Here is a 22,454-nt window from a genome sequence, read left to right on the forward strand (position 1 = left end):
ATCAAATGTATTTCTATCATATTTATGACTGCCTTTTATTACTTCCAGGTTCATACTCTAAAGACAGACGTAAAGACAGCATTTCTGTCTAAAGACACTATTTCTAATATTGCCGCAGGTACCTGCCTTTTAGAAAGAGAGACCTCCTTTCATATGCTAAAGAGGACTCGTAAGATGCCAGGGGCCTTGCTATTGTCAAGCTAAGGTCGTTTTCCCTCTAGTGAGGCATTAACATTAAGACCAGAGGGGGTTCCTGGAGAAATGTTATACTCTGCATTTGCCTCAAGTATTTGTCAATGGGCTGCATGCAGGTCCTAAAGAAATTTAATTTTGCCTGCCGTTTCCTTCTTGCCTTTGTTCCCCACAACACTATGGAAGGGAGGGTGATGCTGGGGCTCCAGGAAACTGAGTCTGTAGGTTTCTGGAGATTCCGCTGTTGATAAGATTGCCTTTTCTTTGTAAATTACAAAGACATTTGCAAGCTGATGGAGACTCCTAGCCCTCATGGCTGTGATCTCTATCAGTTAGCCACTTGTTTTCTTTCCTTTCCTTTGTTCTTGGACACTGGGAGTGTCTGAGAAATGTCACGTATATCCCACCTGGAGTGCCGGTGTTTGCAGATGTCAGCTCACCTTCTGCTCCCTTGTTACTTACAGCATCATCTGCTCTTTCTTTAATTTTTTTTTTTTAACATTCATTCATTTTTGAGAGACAGAGACAGTGTGAGCAGGGGAGGGGCAGAGAGAGAGGGAGACACAGAATCTGAAGCAAGCTCCAGGCTCTGAGCTGTCAGCACAGAGCCCCACGTGGGGCTCGAACCCACAGACCGCGAGATCATGCTCTGAGCCGCAGTGGGATGCCCAACCGACTGAGCCCCCCCCCAGGCGCCCCCAGCATCATCTACCCTTTTGCAAAGTACTGTTGTTTGTAACCCTATTGATTTGCAGGGAAAAGTGGGAAATATTGCAGTGTGCTCCCTTCCCAATATCGCATCCTGAACAGATGGCCCCTTGACCTCTGCTGGAACATTTCCAGTGAGGTAACCTGTCCCTTTGTGACAGCTCCAGTAGGCAGAGAGGCTCAGGAGCTGCCTGGGCATGAAAGGCAGGCTGGAACCCAGAGTTGTGGGACAAGGAAAACCCCTCATTTTCAGAAGCAGATACGGATTTGAGCCCGGAATCCAGCATCTGAGATGACTCCCCTGCGTGGCCTTAGTCCCACCGTCAGGCGGTCTCCCCTGTGCCCTCTTCTAGCCCAGTGCTATTCACAAAGGGGCATAAAAAGGGACGAGCGGGAAAAGTTGCTTCCCCCATTGGAGCCTGCGGATTTATGGACCAGAGACGAAGCGTCTCTTCCTGGCACATTAACAGACAAGTAATACTGAGGTAGAGGTTGTCAGAGTTTGACAAATTCTCCAAAAAAAAAAAAAAAAAAAATAGCCTCTAAAAAAGAGTCAATTCATTTGTCTGTAGCTTTCTTACTTTGTTGTTCTATTTCCTCCACGGAATTTTAATCTTGAATTATCATTGTATCCACTGTTTAGACAGACAGCCTCCTTAGCTCCCCTGAGAATAGGGGCGGTACCTGGGTGAACTCAAGAACTTTATTCTGCTTGCCTCCAGGGCTCTGCCCTCCAGACGTCCCTCTTTCATTGTATCATGTATGGCCTCTGACTGACTTGGACCCAGTCTTGTTAGGGAGACTCAGGTCGCCATGACAACGTGTCCTAAGGGGCTATGTCTCCAATGATGAGGTGGATAAGGGCTGGTTACGGCTGCCCCCATCTGCTTCAGGGCTCATCTGCCAAGCCTCTGTCCTGTCACACCACAGAAGACGCAGGGACCAGCTTTACTGACTCTGGGGCTGACTGCACCTGTCCAGAAGCAACAGGTAACCAGCCCGACAAACATCCAGAGAAAGAGCAGATGAATGGATGCAGAGGTCAGGCAAGCAAGGAGCTAGGCAAACCTCCATGAGAAATTTTTGCCTCATCCAGGTTACAGGTGCGGGATCCTCCATTCATTTCCTTATGGCTTCCAGATCCCTCCCACTCCTGAAAATCTCTGCATTTTCTCCAGTCGTTCCATTGGCTTACCATCTGAAAAAAGAAGTGTAGCCACGCAAACATCTCATATTGAGTCCACTGCTGTTTGAATCATACCCAAGTGTTTATGGTTATGGAGTTGATGCCCGAGAAGGCCATTTAAAATGTTCACGAGTATAAGGAATGTTACTCAGTTCCATTAAAGTGACATGCTAGGGCTCTGTGGATGTGTTGGAAAGGACAGGAAACTGTGTCTGGAAACGGGGAATCCTGAGAGCAGAGGCTGACGGGAGGACAGGTGGGGGCCTGTCTCGTATGTTTGGAGAGTAGTCCTCTCCTTACCCTACAGCAGGACCAAAGCTGTAGCTACCATATTCCGTCCAGAGCTTCCCAGCCCAAGTTCAAATGATGCTTAGAAACTATTGTTTGAATTTGACTGCTCGAGCACAGATGAGCCAACACAAACCTCTGTGTTTGCCCAGTCGAGTCCCTCTGGCCGTACCAGTGGACAGTCACTTAGACCCAGGGGGCGTGTGTGGGACGGTGACTCAGTCTGCTGCCGTATCTCCGTGGCCAGATTTTCTGGGTATATACTATCCCTGCTCCACAATTTCCTAGATCTGTGATCTTGAAGGAAAAAAAAAATCTCTCATCTCTCTGTGCCATCTATCAATGGGGACAAAGATGCTTGCACTCACTGGGACTGTTGGGGGGACTAAGCCAGCACACGGAAGGTTCTCACTGCCTTGCACATCCTATCAGTTTTGTTATATCTCGTCTACAAGTCATGTGGACACAGACTGAGATAGGAATTATGATTCCAGATGGAACTCAGCTTTTGATTCACCAAATTCTTTACTAAGTGAGTTATGGTTATTCAATCTGTGATAATCCAGTGGATTTCAAGGAAAACAGAAGAAAGAATTTTCTCTAAAAATGGGAGATGGATGTGTGCAGGGCCCTGGCCAATGGTTTGTGTGGCTCCCTAGGGGGGCCACTGGGGACCAGGCAGGTGCCAGTCTGGCTCCGTGTATATAGCACCGAGGAGGTGGGGGGGAGGGGCGGGGGTAGCCAGCAGTCCAGACAGTGATGCCGCTATAAATAGCCAGTGGGTTGTCCCAGTGATGTCTGCATGGTTTTAAGCCCACAGACCTCTGGGATCACCAATGTGTTTTAAAATAATAAGTATGTTTCACACTGTGGGCAGATCCTTCTCACACAGATCATGTCTTTGATTGTCACGCAGCCTAGCAAAGTCAGGATGGCAGATGTCACCAGCAGGAGATACCAGCATCCCTGTTGGATAGATCAGAAAACAGGTTGAGGCTTCTACCTCCGAAACAGAGAAGCATCAATTTCCCAAGCTCCTAAACTATTACTTTATTTATCTACTAACTCATTCAATAGAGATTTATTTGTATCTTTTATGTGCCAAATACTGGACTTAATGAGGGTAGAGAAACCAGTGAGTTTCTGCTCTTGAGGAAGGAGAATCCAGGTAAATGCAAAACGAGCCCAATCTGTTAGTAGATCTGGTCATAGATTTGTAGTCTCAGTAGGAGAAGTGAGGGACTCCTGGACAAAGTCTTCACAGAATAACTGATGTGAATGGTGTCTACTCATGTGCAAAAGACCAGGGGTAGAGCACACAGGTGTCTTAAAGGGCTCTGGCTTACCTGGAGGGGGTGACAGGTGCTGGGTGAGGGAGGGGACGTAGAAGGGATCAGAGGAGCAAAGGGAAGATGAATGTACAACGTCACCCAGTTCTGAGAAGATCGATGGGTAACGAGCTAATCTTGGTTCTAAGGGGAAACGCAATGGAATCCTCCTAGAGATCTTCCTCATTAGTTATTTTCTGGAAGCTCTGCTCTCAAATGAGAAGGACGTGTTTAAAGAACTTATCGCTGTGAACGCTGACATTTTGGGCTCATCTGTCCCATTCTGTCTTCATGGTAGAATGCTGCCCTGACCTCATGAAAACACGGAGATAGCAGCAGAGGAGGACAGTTGTTCCAAGACTCACCACGGGGACAAGACATAGCCCAGAAGTCAGAGGAAAAGGGGTGGGGAGGTAAGGGAACACAGGACACAGGAGATTAGTGCACACAGCACACGGGTAACTCAGAGCTACCTGAGAAAGCTGAGTGTCCAGAGTCAGAAGCCGTCAATGTAGAACAGCCTCCTCAGAACGGGAAGGCAGGTTTGGAGCAGGGAACAGAAAGGTGGGGTCCTGCAGGGATGAGGGGCCAGAGTTGCTCTGGCTGCAGGAGAAAGTCCTTGGCAACAGCAGGCCGGTCTGCGGAGCAAAGAGCATTTTGTTTCCATCCTGGAAACCAGGATGATGGAAGGGATATCGAGGAGTGGGCAGGAGCTAGGGTCTGGGCACCTCTGGGGGCAAGAGGCAAAACTTGCAAGCTTGCGTTGGAACCAGCAGACAGCTTAGGGCTGCAGAGCAAGTCTGGCCTCAAACATACTTGAAACCAGTGTATTTTTCAGCCTGGCCCCCACTCTGCACCCCGTTTCTAACCGCTTCTTTCCCAGGACCCTCAGGTGCTGCAGCTAGAAAGAACTCTAGTTTGTATTCAGTATGTGTACGTTACAAAATACGTATCCAAACGGAGTAGATGATTCAAGATCATACAGACCAAGGCTGGAACTCAATCCACTGATATTTTAGGGTTCTAGGCACCGCCCTGTCTACAGAGAAGAGAGGGTGAGGACAGTTTCCTTTTCAGACTCTCTGTCATTGCTCAGTATAGGGCAGCATCTAATGCCCTTGACTTGGCTCTCGGGCATTTCCAGCCACCCCTTTGAGTTTTCCCCGTCCTCTATTACATTTAGCCCCGGGGCTGCTGCCCTTCCTTCCTGTCCTGCTCCCCCCCCCTCCCCTCCCCCCTACTTGCTGCCCAGTCCTCTGCAAACTTGCTCTCAGAAAAGTCTCTGACGCATGAAGTCCACTTCCCAAACCCAGGTTTATGTCCGGGAGGGTACAAAAAGGCTTTCCAAGATCCAAGTTGGAATCGTTCGTTCTAAAGGGATCAGTCCCTGGTCCTCCACTGTCTTATCAGATCTTTTTAGAATTAGTCCACTAGTCAAAGTGGACTCTCCCTTTCCCACTCTCCTTTTCAAACCCTCTGTGCAAGGTGAGGCATGGCCCACTCACCGTGCCAAAGTGCCGCACAGGGAAGTTAGTGCAGGTGCCAGTGTCCCCGCAGGGAGACGGAGCGACCTGTCCTGGGCCACACGGCCTTTTCAAAGTCTGCCGTTTCCAGCCTGTTCCTTTCAGCACAACTGAATGGACGCTGACTGAGTTGTCAGCTAATAGATCAATAAAAATCATCTCGATGAGAGATGACTGTGCAATTTCTGGCACATAACTAATAGAAAGTGCACATAATTTAGCGTTATTGCTACAACAAAGCAGCTTCCATTCCCGGAGCTGCGGTGTGTCAATGCCATTTATTTCTGGGAACTAGCTTCCTCAGTGTTTATCTCTCCCAAATAAAAATAGGCAACAGTGGATGCTGAAACCACTCTCATTCTGATGATAAGTAGTCTTCACGGATGCACACAAGAATTGAGAACAAGGGCAGTACGTGTTATAAAACCATCCGCAAAAAAAACCCAACATTGTAAAATTTGTCACGTATTTTTATTGCTTTGGTGAAATGTATGCTGATTACCGAATAAAATCTAATGGAAAGTCTTTTCAAAACACAGCCTCAAAAGTACAGGAAACCCCAAAACATGCAGATAGATACAGAGAAGTCAATAAAAGGCTTGTAATTATAAAAATTATTACAATACTTTGAATTACGAGTTCAGTGAGACAATGTAAAATGTCCATAGTTCAAAGACACATGTGCTTATATAATTTTTGAAACAGGTATTGGTGGGTATCATAGCACCAATATTTAGATTTCACTGAACATATAAAAGAGTGACATAGGAATTTCATTTAAAACATCAGTACTCACACGCAGTGAAAATTAGATTCCAGGCAACTATTTAAATGCATGACCAAAAGTACATGTCAAGTTTACACTATGCAAGCTAATGTATTGTTATTTTATTTTATTTATTTCGTTTTATTTTATTTATTTTATTATTTTATTTTATTTTATTTATTTATTTTATTTATTTCATTTTATTTTATTTTATTTTATTTATTTTATTATTTCATTTTATTTATTTTATTATTTTGTTTATTTTATTTTATTGTTTTATTAATTTTATTTTATCAATTTTATTTTATTTATTTTATTTTATTTATTTTATTATTTTATTCCATCGTATTTCATTTTATTTTGTTTTATTTATTTTATCTTATTATTTTATTTATTTAATTTTATTTTATTTATTTTATTTTATTATTTTATTTTGTTTTATTTATTTCATTTTATTTTATTTATTTAATTTTAATTTAATTTTATTAATTTTATTATTTTATTTTATTTCTTTTATTATTTTGTTTATTTTATTTTATTGTTTTATTAATTTTATTTTATTAATTTTATTATTTTATTTATTCCATTGTATTTCATTTTATTTTGTTTTATTTATTTTGTTATTATTTTATTTATTTCATTTTATTTTATTTTATTTTTTAATTTAATTTATTTTATCATTTTATTTATTTTATTTTATTATTTTTTTTTATTCATTTCATTTTATTTCATTTTGGGTTTTTTTGTGTGTGTGGTTGGGAATGGCTTTCTCGTTCTTCCTGTTCTTCTTTCAGGTGGTCGCGTGGACAGAGACGATGGGAAATTGGAGCAGAGGCCACATAGCAGAGTTTGTGTTGGTGGGCTTCCCTACCTCTCTGCCCCTCCAGTGCCTCCTCTTTGTCCTCTTCCTGGCAATTTACCTGTTGACATTGTTGGAGAACGCACTCATCGTTTCCACAGTCTGGCTCACGCCAAGCCTTCACCGCCCGATGTACTTTTTCCTTGGCCATCTCTCCTTCCTGGAGCTGTGGTACATCAATGTCACAGTTCCCCGGCTCTTGGGAGCATTTCTTACCCAGGAGCGTAGAGTCTCCTACGTAGGCTGCATGACTCAGCTCTACTTCTTTATTGCCCTAGCCTGCACCGAATGTGTCCTGCTGGCGGTCATGGCCTATGATCGCTACCTGGCCATCTGTGAGCCCCTCCGTTACCCTAGTCTCATGCCATCCAGCCTGGCCATTCGCCTCGCTGCTTCCTCTTGGGGTAGCGGCTTCTTGAGCTCCATGATGAAGCTTCTTTTCATTTCCCGGCTGTCCTACTGTGGACCCAACGTCATCAACCACTTTTTCTGCGATATCTCCCCACTACTCAACCTCACCTGCTCTGACAAAGAGCAAGCGGAACTAGTAGACTTCCTCTTGGCCCTGGTGATGATTCTGCTCCCTCTGTTGGCCGTGGTTTCATCATATGCTGCCATAATGGCTGCCATCCTCAGGATTCCTACTGCCCAGGGACGTCGCAAAGCCTTCTCCACCTGTGCCTCTCACCTGGCAGTGGTTGTTATCTACTACTCCTCCACCCTCTTCACCTATGCACGGCCCCAGGCCATGTACACCTTCAACCATAACAAGGTCATCTCTGTGCTCTATACAGTCATTGTACCGTTCCTCAATCCAGCCATCTACTGCCTGAGGAACAAGGAGGTGAAGGATGCTCTCAGGAAGTCAGTCCTGGGCAGATGCCACTATCCGAGGGATGTCCCAGATTGACGTGCAGCAGAACCTAGGAGGCAGGAAGAAACAAGGTGGCGATAATACCACCTGAAAGAATCATAGAAATAGGCTCAAAGGGAACATACATATCAATTAGTACACAGTTTGGCTGAATAGTGTCTGGGAATCTCCCGATACAAACAAAAATTTGTGAACCGTTGATCTCGTACAGGGTTTCCATACTAAGTTTGAACTGGCTGCAGAAGAGTCTCCTGGGGGCTGTTAAAATGCAAATTCCCTGAAAAGAAAATCTGTAGAGGGTCCGAGAGGGCATGTCTAGGTTGCAACTCGGCCATGCATCACTTTCAACTTCCTAGGAACTCTTGTTTCATGGCCAGTTTGAAGTTCCCAACTCTTGATCAAAGCCTTTTATTTTATAACTGAGAAAGTGGAAGAAAGGAGATTTACTGGTGGATATGTCAAAGTGCTGTGGGCTGTATTGCAGCAATGTCAGAGATCAAAATTCTCCAACCCTGCTCCCAAGAAGAAACCACCAAAGTACCATGATACCCCAAGAACTGAAAGTCACGTCACCTACCTAAACAATATTCTGTGCCTCTCCCAGTCTTCCAGCCACTGCAGGTCAAGGAGGAGGAAAACGTAGTGCTGGTATTCACCTATGTGTGCGCCAAAGAACATGGCTAAATATTCATCTGAATCTCCCTTCTTTGCCTCCAGTGGGTTACCAAGCTGGTTGACCTAATGAGGGTTGATTCAGTAGTAAGTGAAACGCCTTAGAAAGCGTTTCTATCGATTGGTCCCAGAATCTTCGCCAGCACTATGGGCAGCTTCTGTTTTAATTAGTTGGTGCCTGGGTTATACCAGTTGTGAAATATTTTAAGTTTTGTTTCTGGGGCAAATGATGCAAGAACCGAAAATGCCTTTTTTTCCCTTAAACCCACGTTAGTTAACATACACTGTAGTATTGGTTTCAGGAGTGGAATTTAATGACTCATCACTTACATACAACACCCCGTGCTCATCCCAGTGGGTGCCCTCCTTAATGCCCGTCACCCATTTAGCCCATGCCCCCCACCCACCTCCCCTCCGGCAACCCTCAGTTTGTTCTCTGTATTTAAGAGTCTCTTATGGTTTGCCTCCCTCTCTGTTTTTGGAGACAAAATAAAAGAATGAGAGGTGGGATGCAGTATCTCTAGAATGAGTGAGATGTCTCAGATTCAAAGGCTGGATTATAGACATTCTTCCAAGTTCCTCTGAGTTCTGGGAACTTGCTTGAATTGCTTAGGGAGATTTTCGCAGCCCGACTTAAGGTTACTTTCTGCACATTTGAACCGTGTTCTGTGTTTCTTTAGTTGTAGGATTTTGTAGAAACATAATAAAGAAAGCGCTGTTGAGCAAATACCCAGAAACACAAATTGTCACGACGGACGCATTAGCTTATTCTGAACTAGGCTTTGGGGAAGAAACAAAAAGATTTTGTATTAAAGAAAACTACTGTGTCAATAATCATTTTAGGGTTTCCAGGGGCTAAAAGGAAACAACAGCAAAAACAAAAAGAGCCAAGGCATTTGACGCTTTTAAAAGTGTAAGTTGCTTGATGTTTATAAAATGTCTAAATAGTCTTTTAAAGAACCGTCTCTGAGACTGTCTCTGTTTACCCTCCCCTCAGTGTATTCTCTTTTCCTTTCCCGGAGTTATGGAAGGCATGGCCTTTTACTGTAAGAATTCTGCTCCCCGAGCCAAGAAATTTCACTAGTTTCACTCTAGTGAGTCCCTGTTGTAATGAAAACATTTTCACCTACCTCATGTGCTTGCTGTGAACATTACATAAACGATGTCTGTGTGAGTAAAGTGTTAAAATCTTTTCTCTTGAAAGATCAATTTTGCTGTGGGTGCACTTCCTTTTCCTCCCCAGCTTTATCAAAGTATAGCAGATGGATAAAACTCTAAGGTACGTAAAGTGTACCACGCGACGATCTGAGAGGCATATGAACATATACCGTGAAAGCGTTCACCTTTGGTTAACTCTCCAGCTCCGGACTCTTGGAAGCCTGATAAATGTTATTAGGCAACACTGCTTGGGGTACAAACGGCCCCTGATGAGTAAAAGTCCTCTGGACCGGAGAATAATGCAAGTATTCTAAGTATCTGGGGAGAAGTCACAGCTTCAGGCTACTTTTGTGACTTGGCACGCCTTTTGCTGGGAGCCCTGAAAGCCAAGGATGCCAGGGACCTGTTAGAAGAGATGATGGCTCTTTGGGACTTCAGGGGTCCAAGTCGAGGGGGACCCTGTGCCCTTGTGTGTGAATCTCATGTCCTCACTCCTGCCCTGTGACTTTGAATCCCAGAGACCAGCTCCTTGTCTGTTTTCAGCACCCCTTCCACAGACGAGAAATTCCCGATGCTGCCATGCTGGGATGTTGTGGCTCTGTCCTATATTTCTCCAGGGGAAACTGATGCCAAGTGTGTCCTTTGGGGGGGGGGGTGGGTTGGATTATTTGGTGATTCCTAAGATCTTTGGGCATATAATAGCTAATCACATAAATAGTCAATAAATGCGAAGCCCCGTCTGTATTATCATTTTGTCAAAAATAATATGACTATGGGCTTCTAACCAATGTGCCTGTTCTACTAACCATGCCTCAAACTCACGCTTATGCAAACTGAGATTGGAGGACTGACCGGGTTCCCTAGAATGTACGTGGAAAGCTGGGCTCTGATCACCCTTCGTAATCATGTGGAGAAGGTGCTATGTTAACCAGAAAGTTTAGCATTTCCACTGATCTGACCTAAAACTATTACAGCACACCAGCGCGCCATTGGGTAGACTCAGTGAGGTTCACGCTCCTTTTAAAAATGATCAGGATGGGGGCATCTGGGTGGCTTAGTCGGTTGACCGACTGACTCTTGATTTGGGGTCAGATCATGATCTCATTGTGAGTTCAAGCCCCATGTCGGGTTCTGGGCTGACAGCACAGAGCCTGCTTGGAATTCATTCTCTCTCTGTCTCTCTCTCTGTCTCTCTCTCTCTCTCTGTCTCTCTCTCTCTCTCTGTCTCTCTCTCTCTCCTCTTTCTCTCTCTCAAAACAAATAAAAAATAAACATTAAAAATTTTTTAAATGATCAGAATGTATCTTAACTCTTTTTTTGGATGTTAACATAGAACATAAATGTCCTCCTGGGATTTTAGTCTTGGATTTTGGGCTTGATACTGACCCTCTGGGTATCTACATACTACCGAGGGAGGAGCTAGAGAATGTCAGCTGGTACAAATGCCACCATTAGGGCCCTTGTCATATCACACTCTTTCCCAGCGGGGGCAGTAGCCCTCCTAATTTGTTTTTCCCCTCGTGTGAGAGGTTCCCACAATGTGTTCATTGGCGTAGATAGCTCACTTTCTTTGCTGTGACAGCCCATCTTTTTCAAGCTGAAAATATGCCCAGCCCCGGCAGTAAATCCACATCTCTGTGTCACATGTTTGATTTGTCAGCTTTTCTTGTATCTGGCTGGGAGTGGTCATATATCTCGTTTTTGTCCAATAAACGTAAGTAGAAGTCTGCTGGAGAGGATCTCCTTTTCAGAGAAAGATGTAGCTGGCACTGGTGCTTCCGCTTTCCTTCTGTTGAGCTTGGCTTTGATGCCCGGAGCTCCAGCAGCCGTCCATGAGGTAACAGACATGAGGAAGGAAGTTCAGCACTGAGGCTGGAGGCACAGAAATGCATAAAAATCGTGGGTCTTTGATAGCATGCTTGAGAAGTTGAACCAACACGAGCAAATACCTACATCCATGTTTATTTTTTATCAAATGATAAAAAATTAATTCCCATTAGTCGGAGGCCCTGTAATTTGTGCTTCCTTCTTATTTTCAACCTAATATGCCTGATGTAATACATTTACCTAACTTTTGCCTTGCATCGTTTTAGAATTTTCAAACGGTTTTTAGTTTTAGGGTCTCTTAAGTTTGTCAAATGAAATCTATTTTTGTACGTTGCCAGAGAAAGATCAGGACCCACCCACCCCCTCCTGCCAAAGCTCCTATTTTGCCATTCCGGGAAACGAAAGAGTCACTATGCCTTTAAAGCTGTAATTCACAGGTTAGCCAGAGAGAGGCTGGATATTTCTCAGACGCTACACCTGCAATTCAAATAGCTCCTGCAAGTCAGTCTTGTATTCTCTTATTTTGTCATACTTTATTTTGTTTCATTTATTTATTTTTTTTAGGTTATGAACATGTACTCAGTGGAGCCAACTTTTCACCAGAGAGGCATAACAGAAGGGAAGTAAGGAAGGAGCATGTGTTCAAGTCAATTACGATTCTTTAAATACAATTAATTCGTTTTAAAACAGGGGTGCCATTCGTCACGATTAACTAAGAAGGTCCTTGCATTTAAAAAGGAAACATAAATTATGTGATTTTTTTATTCCTAAAACGCCACATAGAAAGCACAAAATGTGATTATCTGCCTCAAATTTTTAAATAACTTGAGAGGAAATGGGAAACACACAATTTTCAGAAATAATTATAAGGATACAAAGAAAAATGTGAGTTTCCCCGGTAACTTTAACTTCTACCTTTAAAAATTCCTCTATTTCTCCTTACCCAAGCTAAGTGTGTATTGATCCGGAATATTTTTCCAGACTCAGACATATCACAATTTGTAAGCTCTGCCCTTTTTCTCACTCAGCTCAGAGCTGTAGTCTCTGCCCGTTTGTTCAATAAGATCCTTAAATTTACTGTGTTCTTTTCTTCCGTGGCAAGAAATAGTCAAGGGTGAACTTAGAATTCCATTTTTGCTTTAAGCGCTCAGCGTTTTAACTACTGCTTTTTTCCTTTGTACCAAGGAATGATTGCAAACAGTTATCACCAAAAAAAGTTGGTATTTTGTTTTACTAACTTCTGGGTTACCATCATACCAAAGGTAATGTTACCATCGCCTTTTAAAGATGAGGAGTGCGGTACTTCGAGAGACTTGGGAATTTATTTGCCTCACAGAGCTACCCAGGAACAATAAAAACTCATGTTTTTCTTTTTTTTTTTCTTGAATATATTTGACATATAACATTGTCAAATTGATAGCAATTTATTTACCAGATTTAAGGTGTACAATGTGTTACTTTGACACGTTTATGCATGGTAATATAGTTGTCTTTGTAGCTGTGTTGATCACATTACATACCTACAGAGCCATATTGCTGTCTATATTCATCATACAGTGCATTGAAAACTATGGCTTTTTTGTTTTCCGTTCCAAGTGTATATCCTTAAACACCCTCAGTTCTATTTCTTGATTCTCCACTCCTTGGTAACAACCATTTTGTAATCTGCCTTTTATGACTTGGACTTTTTTTTAAGATTCCACATATAAGTGCTTGTCTTTCTCTGCCTCCTCTCACTTAGCATAAGGTACTCAAGGTCCATCCATGTTTTCTCAAATGGCGGGATTTCCTCCTTTCTCATAGCTGAATCCCGCTGTGTATACCCACCTCCTCTTTCTTACCTGCTCATCCATTGATGGGCATTCGGGCTGTTTTTGTGTCTTGACTCCTGTGAATAATGCTGTCATGAACACGAGGGTATATATCTCTTTGAAATACATGTATCTTTTGTATCTACTGAGTTACTGACACATGAGAGTCGTGTAGATGTATCCAGCTGATACTTGTGTGCACAACATCTAAGGGTGTTTGGGGTTTGTACATGGGTGTGTGCACCTGCTTGGGTCCCCGAATAAGAGCGGGTAAATGCCATTCTGATTTTCTGCTGAATGACTTTGGTTATAGCGCTCTCTTCCCCCAGAGGATCTTATTATTTGTGAGACCATTCCCCAGAGAGAGAAGAGCCCGCACACACACACTTTTCCCTCACCTTCCTCTGCCCCAGAGTCTGGCAGGGAGGAAAGCAGTGTGCTCCAAGCCTAAGGTCCCTCTTGTGTCATTTACCTTGCCAGCTCTTCCCTTAGTATTCCCCTGGGGTCCCCTTGGGCCCCGGAAAGGCCAAATACATTCCTGAGGGCAGTATCTGTGGGGAGGTCCCCTGTGGGTGGGAGTTGGTACCTGCCCCTCCAGTAGCTTGGAGACAGGCAGAGAACAAATAGCTCGTTCTGTGCCCGTCTTCAAGCTGAGCAGAGACACAACCAGTCTGGCCCAACACCTCTTCGAGCTTAAGGACACCGCCTTCCTCCTCTTGATCTACATGACCTCTCCTCTTTCCTCGGTTCAAGGTGGCCATGCCTGACAAGGCTCGGAGAAGAGCCATAAGTTACGTCACTGAGACGATGGTGGGTTGAAAAGACTCTCAGGTATTTCCAGGGGATGGTTGAACATCATTTTCATTTAAATCACTGATTCTTGGGGCGCCTGGGTGGCGCAGTCGGTTAAGCCTCCGACTTCAGCCAGGTCACGATCTCGCGGTCTGTGAGTTCGAGCCCCACGTCAGGCTCTGGCCTGATGGCTCGGAGCCTGGAGCCTGTTTCCGATTCTGTGTCTCCCTCTCTCTCTGCCCCTCCCCCATTCATGCTCTGTCTCTCTCTGTCCCAAAAATAAATAAACGTTGAAAAAAAAATTAAAAAAAAATAAATAAAAATAAATCACTGATTCTTGGGAGCTTTCATTTTATTGATATTTTAAAATAGTTTGTCTTCTTTGAGCTTACTATGGGAAGTGTAGCTACAGGGCATAGTTGGGGAGTGAACTTAGGACATATATAGATTAATTTCACTCCAAAATATTTCTTTTTTGAGAGAGAGAGAGAGAGAGAGAGAGAGAGAGAGAGAAGCAGGGGAGGGGAAGAGAAAGAGGGAGAGGAAGAACCCCAAGCAGGCTCCATGCTGTCAGTGCAGAGCCTGATGTGACGCTGGGACCCACAAACCGTGAGATGGTGACCTGAGCTGAAGTCAAACACTTAACTTACTGAGCCACCCAGGCGCCCTCCTAATTCTTAGTCTTAGATTCCATGGGCCACATTGATTTCCAGCTTCAGGTCTGAGGCATGCCTTCTGAGAAGGACAGTGTCTGTTGCTGAAATCCTGAAAATATATTGCATTGTCGCAGTGCTGGGGGGCACTGAGGAGGAGGGGGACCTATTCCAGGAAGAAAGAACTTCTGGGTGTGATTCCCTCCTTACATATTTCTGGAATATAAAAACGCACGAGGGAATGAACCCAAGGACACAGCTGTGGAGACTGGTGTCCTGTTACTGTGAAGGAAGTGCCTCCCAAATGGAAATGCTACCCCCCCTCCTCCAGTAGCGGAAGACATGTCGATTTCATGCGTCCATTGGCAGGGACAGAGGTGCTGAGGAAAAGCCCGGCTGGAGGGGGTATCTAGGCTGTTCATTAATGGGTTTCAGGTTGGTTGGACTTTCAGACTCAGAGAAGAGAGGAAAGCTGCTGAGGGAGCTTGGGGCTCACAGACCTTGCCTTTTTTTCACGTTCCACCCACCCCCCACTGCCTCCTGAACCTTAGACCACAGCACACAGGGACCTTGCATTGGGTGTGTGTGTGTGTGTGTGTGTGTGTGTGTGTGTAGCTTAAAGGCTGAGTTCCAACAAACAAACAAAATTGTCGAATTGGCATTATTAGACCTTATTTGCTTTTTTGTTTATCTGCGTCTGTGTTCTTCTCTAACATGGATATCTAAGAGGTGGCTGTTCTGCCTTCCTTTAGGGTCCTAGAGTGAGGTCCGAGCAGCAAGAGGGAAGTGGATGGGGTGGGCGGCCATTTTCCAGCTGTCACCCTAGGACCCTTTCCTCAGGAAAAGCAGAGAGCCTCCCCCGGCTGCACCCCTATGTCCTACGCATGAGCAAGGTTGTTGGGAAAAGGAGAGTGGGGGGACAGGCTCTGGAGAAACGCAAAAGGGAGGAATCAAGCCATAGGTCACAGAGAAAGTCTGGGAAGGGTAAGGCACTCAGCATGGGAGGTTCAGAGTGATTCTCAGACGGCCGGTTGGAGACTGCACCCTGGGCGGGAATGCAGAAGGCTCAGTGATGGCAGAAGGCATCTGGGTCCTCCATTTTTTCTGGTATTCTTTTCAAGCAACTTGTGCCTCCTTTACTCTAATACCCCTGGAAAGGTCCTACAGTCCCCTCTTTTCTGATTAACAATGGCTGTTGTTTAAGGGTGCCTGGGTGGCTCAGTTGGCTGAGTGTCTGACTCTAGATTTCAGCTTAGGTCATGGTCCCAGGGTCATGGAATCGAGTCCCACATTGAGCTCTTTACTGGGTGTGGCGTCTGCTTGAGATTCTCTGTCCCTCTTCCCCTCTCCCTGCTCATGCTTGTGCTCTCTCTTTCTCTCTAAAATAATGATAATAATAATAATATTTAATAATAATAATAATAATACACAATGGCTGTTGTTTCCACCATGTAGATCTGTGTTGACTTTGTTGGCAGGGTTTTGGGAGAATTTAGCAGTGTATCCTCGAAAGGTCACAGCAAATGTCCATAGGAATTTAATTTAAAATCTAAAGTTCATTAGATGTTTACAGATGTGGTGAAATTATATTATATCCACCTTAGAAATAAAAGAACTGACATTCTGAACATTAAGTAGTAAGCTCACTTAGGCGGAGTTAGACAAAAGTGGGATTTGATGTACTTTTCCTAAACTCCTAATCCAGCACTCCATACAATGGATCGGATCAAAGAAAACATTATCTTTTAGATTACCTGTTCGATTTTGTTCTCCAAGAAGCTGGCAAACATTCATATCATGTTTGCTATTAACCCTGTGTGTTTGCTCAAATATTGCTTCATTCAAGATTTACAACCTTGTTAAATAGGAAACAAACACACAAACAGAAGAATTCTTTCCATAGAGATAAGTGGAGTCAGAAGACTTCTCTGGAAGTTATGCCAATTATGCCTGGGGCGGGGACCCCTCGGTGAATACCTGATTTTCCAGCTTCTTGACATACATAGCAGATGGGATTTCTTGCTTATGGTAAAGGGGTGATAGGAAGGCCATCCTCCTATGACCAACAGGGAAATACTGGAAAGGCACAGAATTAATTTGGAGGCAGAAGTTTCCAATTTCACTTGTGTGTACCTTGGATGAGTTATGTCTCTTGGCTTAAGTTGACAAAAATTAAAATATAAGCTCCCCAAAATACATGATGGCTCAAAAGTTCTGGTTCTGATCATAATTTAGGACGAAGTAAGGTATAAAGGCAGGAGAACTTCTCTTGTGATGACTTTGCTGCTGGGGGGTTCTATCACTGGTGGTTGGCTCGTGCTCAGGAAGTGGAAAAATCTGATTCTGTCTGTGCCCACAGCCAGTTATGATCACCAAAGTTCTGGAAGCAGGTAACCACACAGCAACCATGCATTTCATTCTTCTGGGATTTCCAACACGGCCAGCCTTCCAGCTTTTCCTCTTCTTCGTGTTCCTGGCAACCTACCTACTGACTCTGCTGGAGAACGCTCTCATCATCCTGGCCATTCGCGGTGACAGACAACTGCACAAGCCCATGTACTTCTTTCTGAGCCACCTCTCCTTCCTGGAGATGTGGTATGTCACCGTCATCAGCCCCAAGATGCTGGTGGACTTCCTCAGCCATGACAAGACCATTTCCTTCAATGGCTGCATGACTCAACTTTACTTCTTTGTGACCTTTGTCTGCGCAGAGTACCTCCTCCTCGCTGTTATGGCCTTTGACCGCCACGTAGCCATTTGTAATCCACTACGCTACCCAGTTATCGTGACCAACCAGCTCTGTGGTACCCTGGCGGGGGGATGCTGGCTCTGTGGACTCACAACTGCCACGATTAAGATGGTTTTCATAGCCCGACTCCACTACTGTGGCAAACCTCACATCAACCATTATTTCTGCGATATTTCTCCGCTCCTTAGCATCCCCTGCGAAGACTCCTCGCAGGCGGAGCGAGTAGACTTCTTTCTGGCCCTCGTGGTTATTGCCGTCCCCCTTTGTGCGGTGGTGGCGTCTTATGCCACCATTGTCAGTGCCATCCTTAGGATCCCTTCTTCACAAGGCCGCCAAAAGGCGTTTTCCACCTGTGCCTCTCACCTGACTGTTGTAATTCTCTTCTATTCCACAACCCTTTTCACCTATGCCCGCCCCAAGCTCATGTACACCTACAGTTCCAACAAAGTGGTATCTGTGCTCTACACGGTCATCGTCCCCCTCCTCAACCCCATCATCTACTGTCTGAGGAACCAGGAAGTAAAGGCAGCCCTCAAGAAGACCATACTGTGCAAAGGAAGTCGTTCCAGAGGGGATGTGGCTTTGAGCAATTAAACACTTATAGACTCCCTTCAGGCCTGAGTCAGGAGGTGATGGCTCCACATCCACACCCCACACTCTGGCCTTTGCTTATCTATCCACATCCAGTACTTTAACCCTGCTCCCCTGTGTGTGCGTGTGTGCGTGTGTGCGTGTGTAGACGCAAACGTGGCTAAAGAACCATATTTGCAACCGGCAGCCTCTACCTCTAGCTCAGCAGACCAGTTTTAGACATTTCCCCAAACTTCCTTGAAACAAGGGCAGATTTTTCTCTCCCACTAAGATACAAACCCCACGAGAGGACAGATGCGTCTGTCACACAGTAGGTGCTTACTACATACTGTTGAAAGGATCGCTGAATAAATACATTGAGTGAAAAAACTGAAGATGAAGAGGGGAATTGTGAATACGTGTTGATGGCCTCTGTTCCACCTGCTCATTGTCATTTCTTTTTCTTCCTCACTTTTCTCTGTTCTTTCCTCTTACAGACTCATAGATGTGCTCGCTCTCTGCCCTCCTCCTTCCCGTCCTCCTTCCCTCCTCACCTCCTCTCCCCACCCCCTATTTTTCCACAGAGACGCTGGCATGCGTTCACCCAAATAAAGTCACCACCTCATCTTACCTGACTCGTTTGCTGATTCAAGAGCACAAAGCCAATGAGCGGCCCAAGCTTTGTGAAAACCTCAGCAAAACTTTAGGAGGCATACCTTGTGTTTTCAAGATGTTAAGCATTAAAAACCGAAAGCTTTTCTGTATTTCCGGAGCACGGATTTTAGTAGCAATTACTTTTCACTTCTTATTTTACGGTTATCTTTTTAAAATCAGCTTTGTGGGGCACCTGGGTGGCTCAGTCGGTTGAGCGACCGGCTTCGGCTCAGGTCATGATCTCAGGGTTGGTGAGCTCAAGCCCCGCATCAGGCTCTGTGCTGACAGCTCGGAGCCTGGAGCCTGCTCCGGATTCTGTGTCTCCCTGTCTCTCTCCCCTGCCCCCACTCATGCTCTGTCTCTCTCTGCCTCAGAAATAAATAAACATTAAAAAAAATAAAATAAAAAATAAAATAAAATCAGCTTTGTAAAGTATAATTCCATTCAATAAATTTCACCTTTTTATTTTTATTTTTTATTTTTTCTTAAAGTTTATTTATCCAATAGAGAGAGGGAGGGAGACAGAGAGAGAGAGAGAGAGAGAGAGAGAATGTGGGAGGGATACAGAGAGAAGGAGAGAGAAAATCCCAAGCAGGTTCCACACCATCAGCACAGAGCCTGATGCAGGGCTTGAACCCTCGAACCTGAGATCATGTATGAGATCATGAGATCTTATGACCTGAGATCATGACCTGAGCCAAAACCAAGTGTCAGACACTTAACTGACTGAGTCACTCCTAAATTAGGCACCCCTAAATGTCACCTTTTTAAATGGTACTGAATTTTGGAAAAATGGGCAAGTTGTCAAACAACAACAATCACTAGATAGAACATTTCCATCATCCCCCAAAGTTTTCTTGCACCTTTTTTCATTAAATCTCCTGCTCATACCCCCAGACCTAGCTACTGGGGAGTGGTATGCTTTTTGTCACTTTCGCTTTGCCTTTTCTAGAAATTCACATAAATAGAATCATACAATCTGTGGTCTTTTATGTCAGGCTCACTTATCATAATGCCTTTAAGTTTCTCAAAAAAATTTTTTCATTGAAGTATAATTAACACACAGTTTTAGATCAGTTTCTTTTTTTCCATTATATTGCGTTTATTTTTTTTAAATATGAAAATTATTGTCAAATTGGTCTCCATACAACACCCAGTGCTCATCCCAAAAGGTGCCCTCCTCAATACCCATCACCCACCCTCCCCTCCCTCCCACCCCCCATCAACCCTCAGTTTGTTCTCAGTTTTTAAGAGTCTCTTAGGCTTTTAAATCCGTTTCAAGTGTACAATAGGGAGATTCAACAATTCTATGCATTACTCAGTGCTCATCATGATAAGCGGACTCTTTGTTTTAAGCCTGTTTTTTTAAGTTTTATCTATTTATTTTGAGAGAGAGAGAGAGAGAAGAGGAGGAGCAGAGAGAGAGGGAGACAGAGAATCCCAAGCAGGCTCCAGGCTCGGCACAGAGCTCAACGTGGGGCCATGGGTCTCACGACCCTGGGACCGTGACCTGAGATGAAATCATGAGTTGGATGGGTAACCAACCGAGCCACTCAGGCCCCCCTGATAGGTGGACTCTTAATCCCCTATATCTGTGTCCCCCAAACTCCCACCCATCTCCTCTCTGGCACACACACACCAGTTTGCTCTCTAGATTTAAGAGCATTTTTGCTTGTTTGTCTCTGTTTGTTTGTTCACTTGTTTCGTCTCTTAAGTTCCACGTACAAGTGAAATCATATGGTATTTGTCTCTCTCTCTGTCGGACTTAGTTCATTTCGAGGTATTGCCTCCAGCGACAACCAGGCTGTTACCAGTCCCACCCACCAACGACAGCCTCTCAGCGCGGTATTCCCACAAGGGCAAAGAGGACAGTCACCCATCTGACTGCTGACCCCACCCAGCTGCAAGCCCACAGATGCCCTGAAGATCCTTGCATATTGTCGCACGTATGGGTTACATGGAACGGCTGAGTGCTGTCCAGACAGAGCACAGTTTGTTTTTCTAGGCACCGGTCGACAGACATTTAGGCCCTTTCTAGTTTGGGACGCTACTGTTATCAATAAAACTACTGTGAATATTTAACATAAGTTTTGTTGTGATGGTAGACTTTATAATTTCTCTTCAGGAGATGAGGGTTGTTACGGTATCGTTACCGGGTAATATGACACGTTTCTGCTTAAGTTTATGCAAAGATGATCCAATTTCCCAAAGTGGCCCAACTATTCTACATTCTGCAAGCAATGTATGAGAATTCCAGTCGTTTACAACATCATCAGTGGTTGGTAATGTCAAAGTTCCCACGTGGTCATTCATTCCACCAATGGTCATTCCCATTGGTCATTCCCAATGCTTTAACTTGCATTGTCCTAACGTTGAGCACCTTTTCATTTACTTAGTTGCAATTTTGAAAACTTCATGCTGGAGTGCCTGGGTGGCTCAGTCAGTTAAGCCTCCAACTTCAGCTCAGGTCATGATCCCATGGTTTGTGGGTTCGAGCCCCGTGTCGGGCTGTACGCTGAGAGCTCAGAGCCCAGATCCTGCTTTGGATTCTGTGTCTCCCTCTCTCTCTGCCCCTTCCCCTGCTTGCTTTCTGTCTCTCTCTCTCTCAAAAATAAATAAACATTAAAAATAATTTTTAAACTTCTTTGTGCAAGTGTCTAATCACGCATTTCCCCCCATTTTTAAACTAAGTTTTTTCTCTTGTCATTATCAACTTTTAAGAATGTTTCGTATACTCAGATGCAATTATTTGTCAGTTATACAATTTGCTAATATGTTCTCCCACTTGGAGGAGGGTCTTTTGAAAAGCCATTTAATTTTTCATAGTTTTGGAGGCTAGAAATCCCAGATCAACATCCCAGCCAGTTCAGGTCCTGGTGAGGACTCTTGGCTTGCAGATGAGCACCTACTCACCATGTGAGGAGAGAGGGAGAGAGAGAGAGAGAGAGAGAGAGAGAGCACAACCACCTTCAGCCTTAATGACCTGCATAAAGGTCTGGTCTCCAGATACAGCCACCTCAGGGGGTGAGACTCCAATGTGAGTTTGAGGGACCAGAAACATTGAGTCCATAAGAAAGAGTATGTAGAATTGACATCACTTTCCTCTTAAACATTTGATAAAATCCACCAATGAACTAATCGGGACTAGGGAAGTTTATTTGTGAGAAGTTATTAACTATACAACCTATGTTTTTTAATAGATATAGGAACAATCAGGTTATTGGTTTATTCTCTTTTTTTATTGGCTTATTCTCGAGTGAGCTTTGAAAGGATGTCTTTCAAGTAACATGCCCTTTGATTTGTCAAATTTGTTAGCATAAAGTTGTTCGTGGTATTCCCTGAAATGTCCACAGTATATGTAAGGAGGTATTATTTATTGTTTAATATTTGGGTAACGTGTGTCTTCTTTCTTTTAACCTGTTCCATCTCCCTAAAGATTTACCAATTTCATTTTTTTAAAAATCAATAAAATTGCTGGAGTCTGTTGGTCTTGGGTTCCTTTTCTCTTTACTATTTTATTGTGTGAGGAAAATATATAATATCCTTTCTTCTGCTTACATTTGATTTATTGTAATCTGTTCTTTCTCGTTTCTTAACAAGACAAGACAAAAGTTGAGCCTACAGATTTGAGTCTCTTTTGTACTGTAAGCATTTAATGTTATAAATGTTCCCTTGAATACTGATCTAGCTGTATCCCCCAAATAATTTTGATACATCATGTTTTCACTTTATTCAGTTTAAACTAACTCTAATTTCCTTTTTGATTCCCCGCCCCACCTTTGGCCCATCAGCTATTTAGAAGTGTGCAATTTTAAGCGTTAATCATCTGGTCTGTTCTAGATAT

At 44.0% G+C, this 22,454-nt stretch overlaps 2 protein-coding genes across 2 annotated transcripts; both read left to right on the plus strand.

The window, feature by feature from the left end:
• Nucleotides 1-6,806: 6,806 nt before the first annotated feature.
• On the plus strand, nucleotides 6,807-7,760 carry OR6P1 (olfactory receptor family 6 subfamily P member 1). Its single transcript, XM_040452320.1, has one exon. It carries the CDS (start codon nucleotides 6,807-6,809, stop codon nucleotides 7,758-7,760), a length of 954 nt encoding a protein of 317 aa, XP_040308254.1.
• A 9,242-nt stretch (nucleotides 7,761-17,002) lies between these two features.
• On the plus strand, nucleotides 17,003-18,250 carry OR6Y1 (olfactory receptor family 6 subfamily Y member 1). The gene has a single exon (XM_040452321.1). It carries the CDS (start codon nucleotides 17,003-17,005, stop codon nucleotides 17,978-17,980), a length of 978 nt encoding a protein of 325 aa, XP_040308255.1. The 3' UTR covers nucleotides 17,981-18,250.
• The last annotated feature ends 4,204 nt before the right edge of the window (nucleotides 18,251-22,454 follow it).

This window comes from Herpailurus yagouaroundi, unplaced genomic scaffold (assembly GCF_014898765.1).
Source record: "Herpailurus yagouaroundi ecotype Mexico unplaced genomic scaffold, PumYag 207, whole genome shotgun sequence".
Taxonomy (NCBI): domain Eukaryota; kingdom Metazoa; phylum Chordata; class Mammalia; order Carnivora; family Felidae; genus Herpailurus; species Herpailurus yagouaroundi.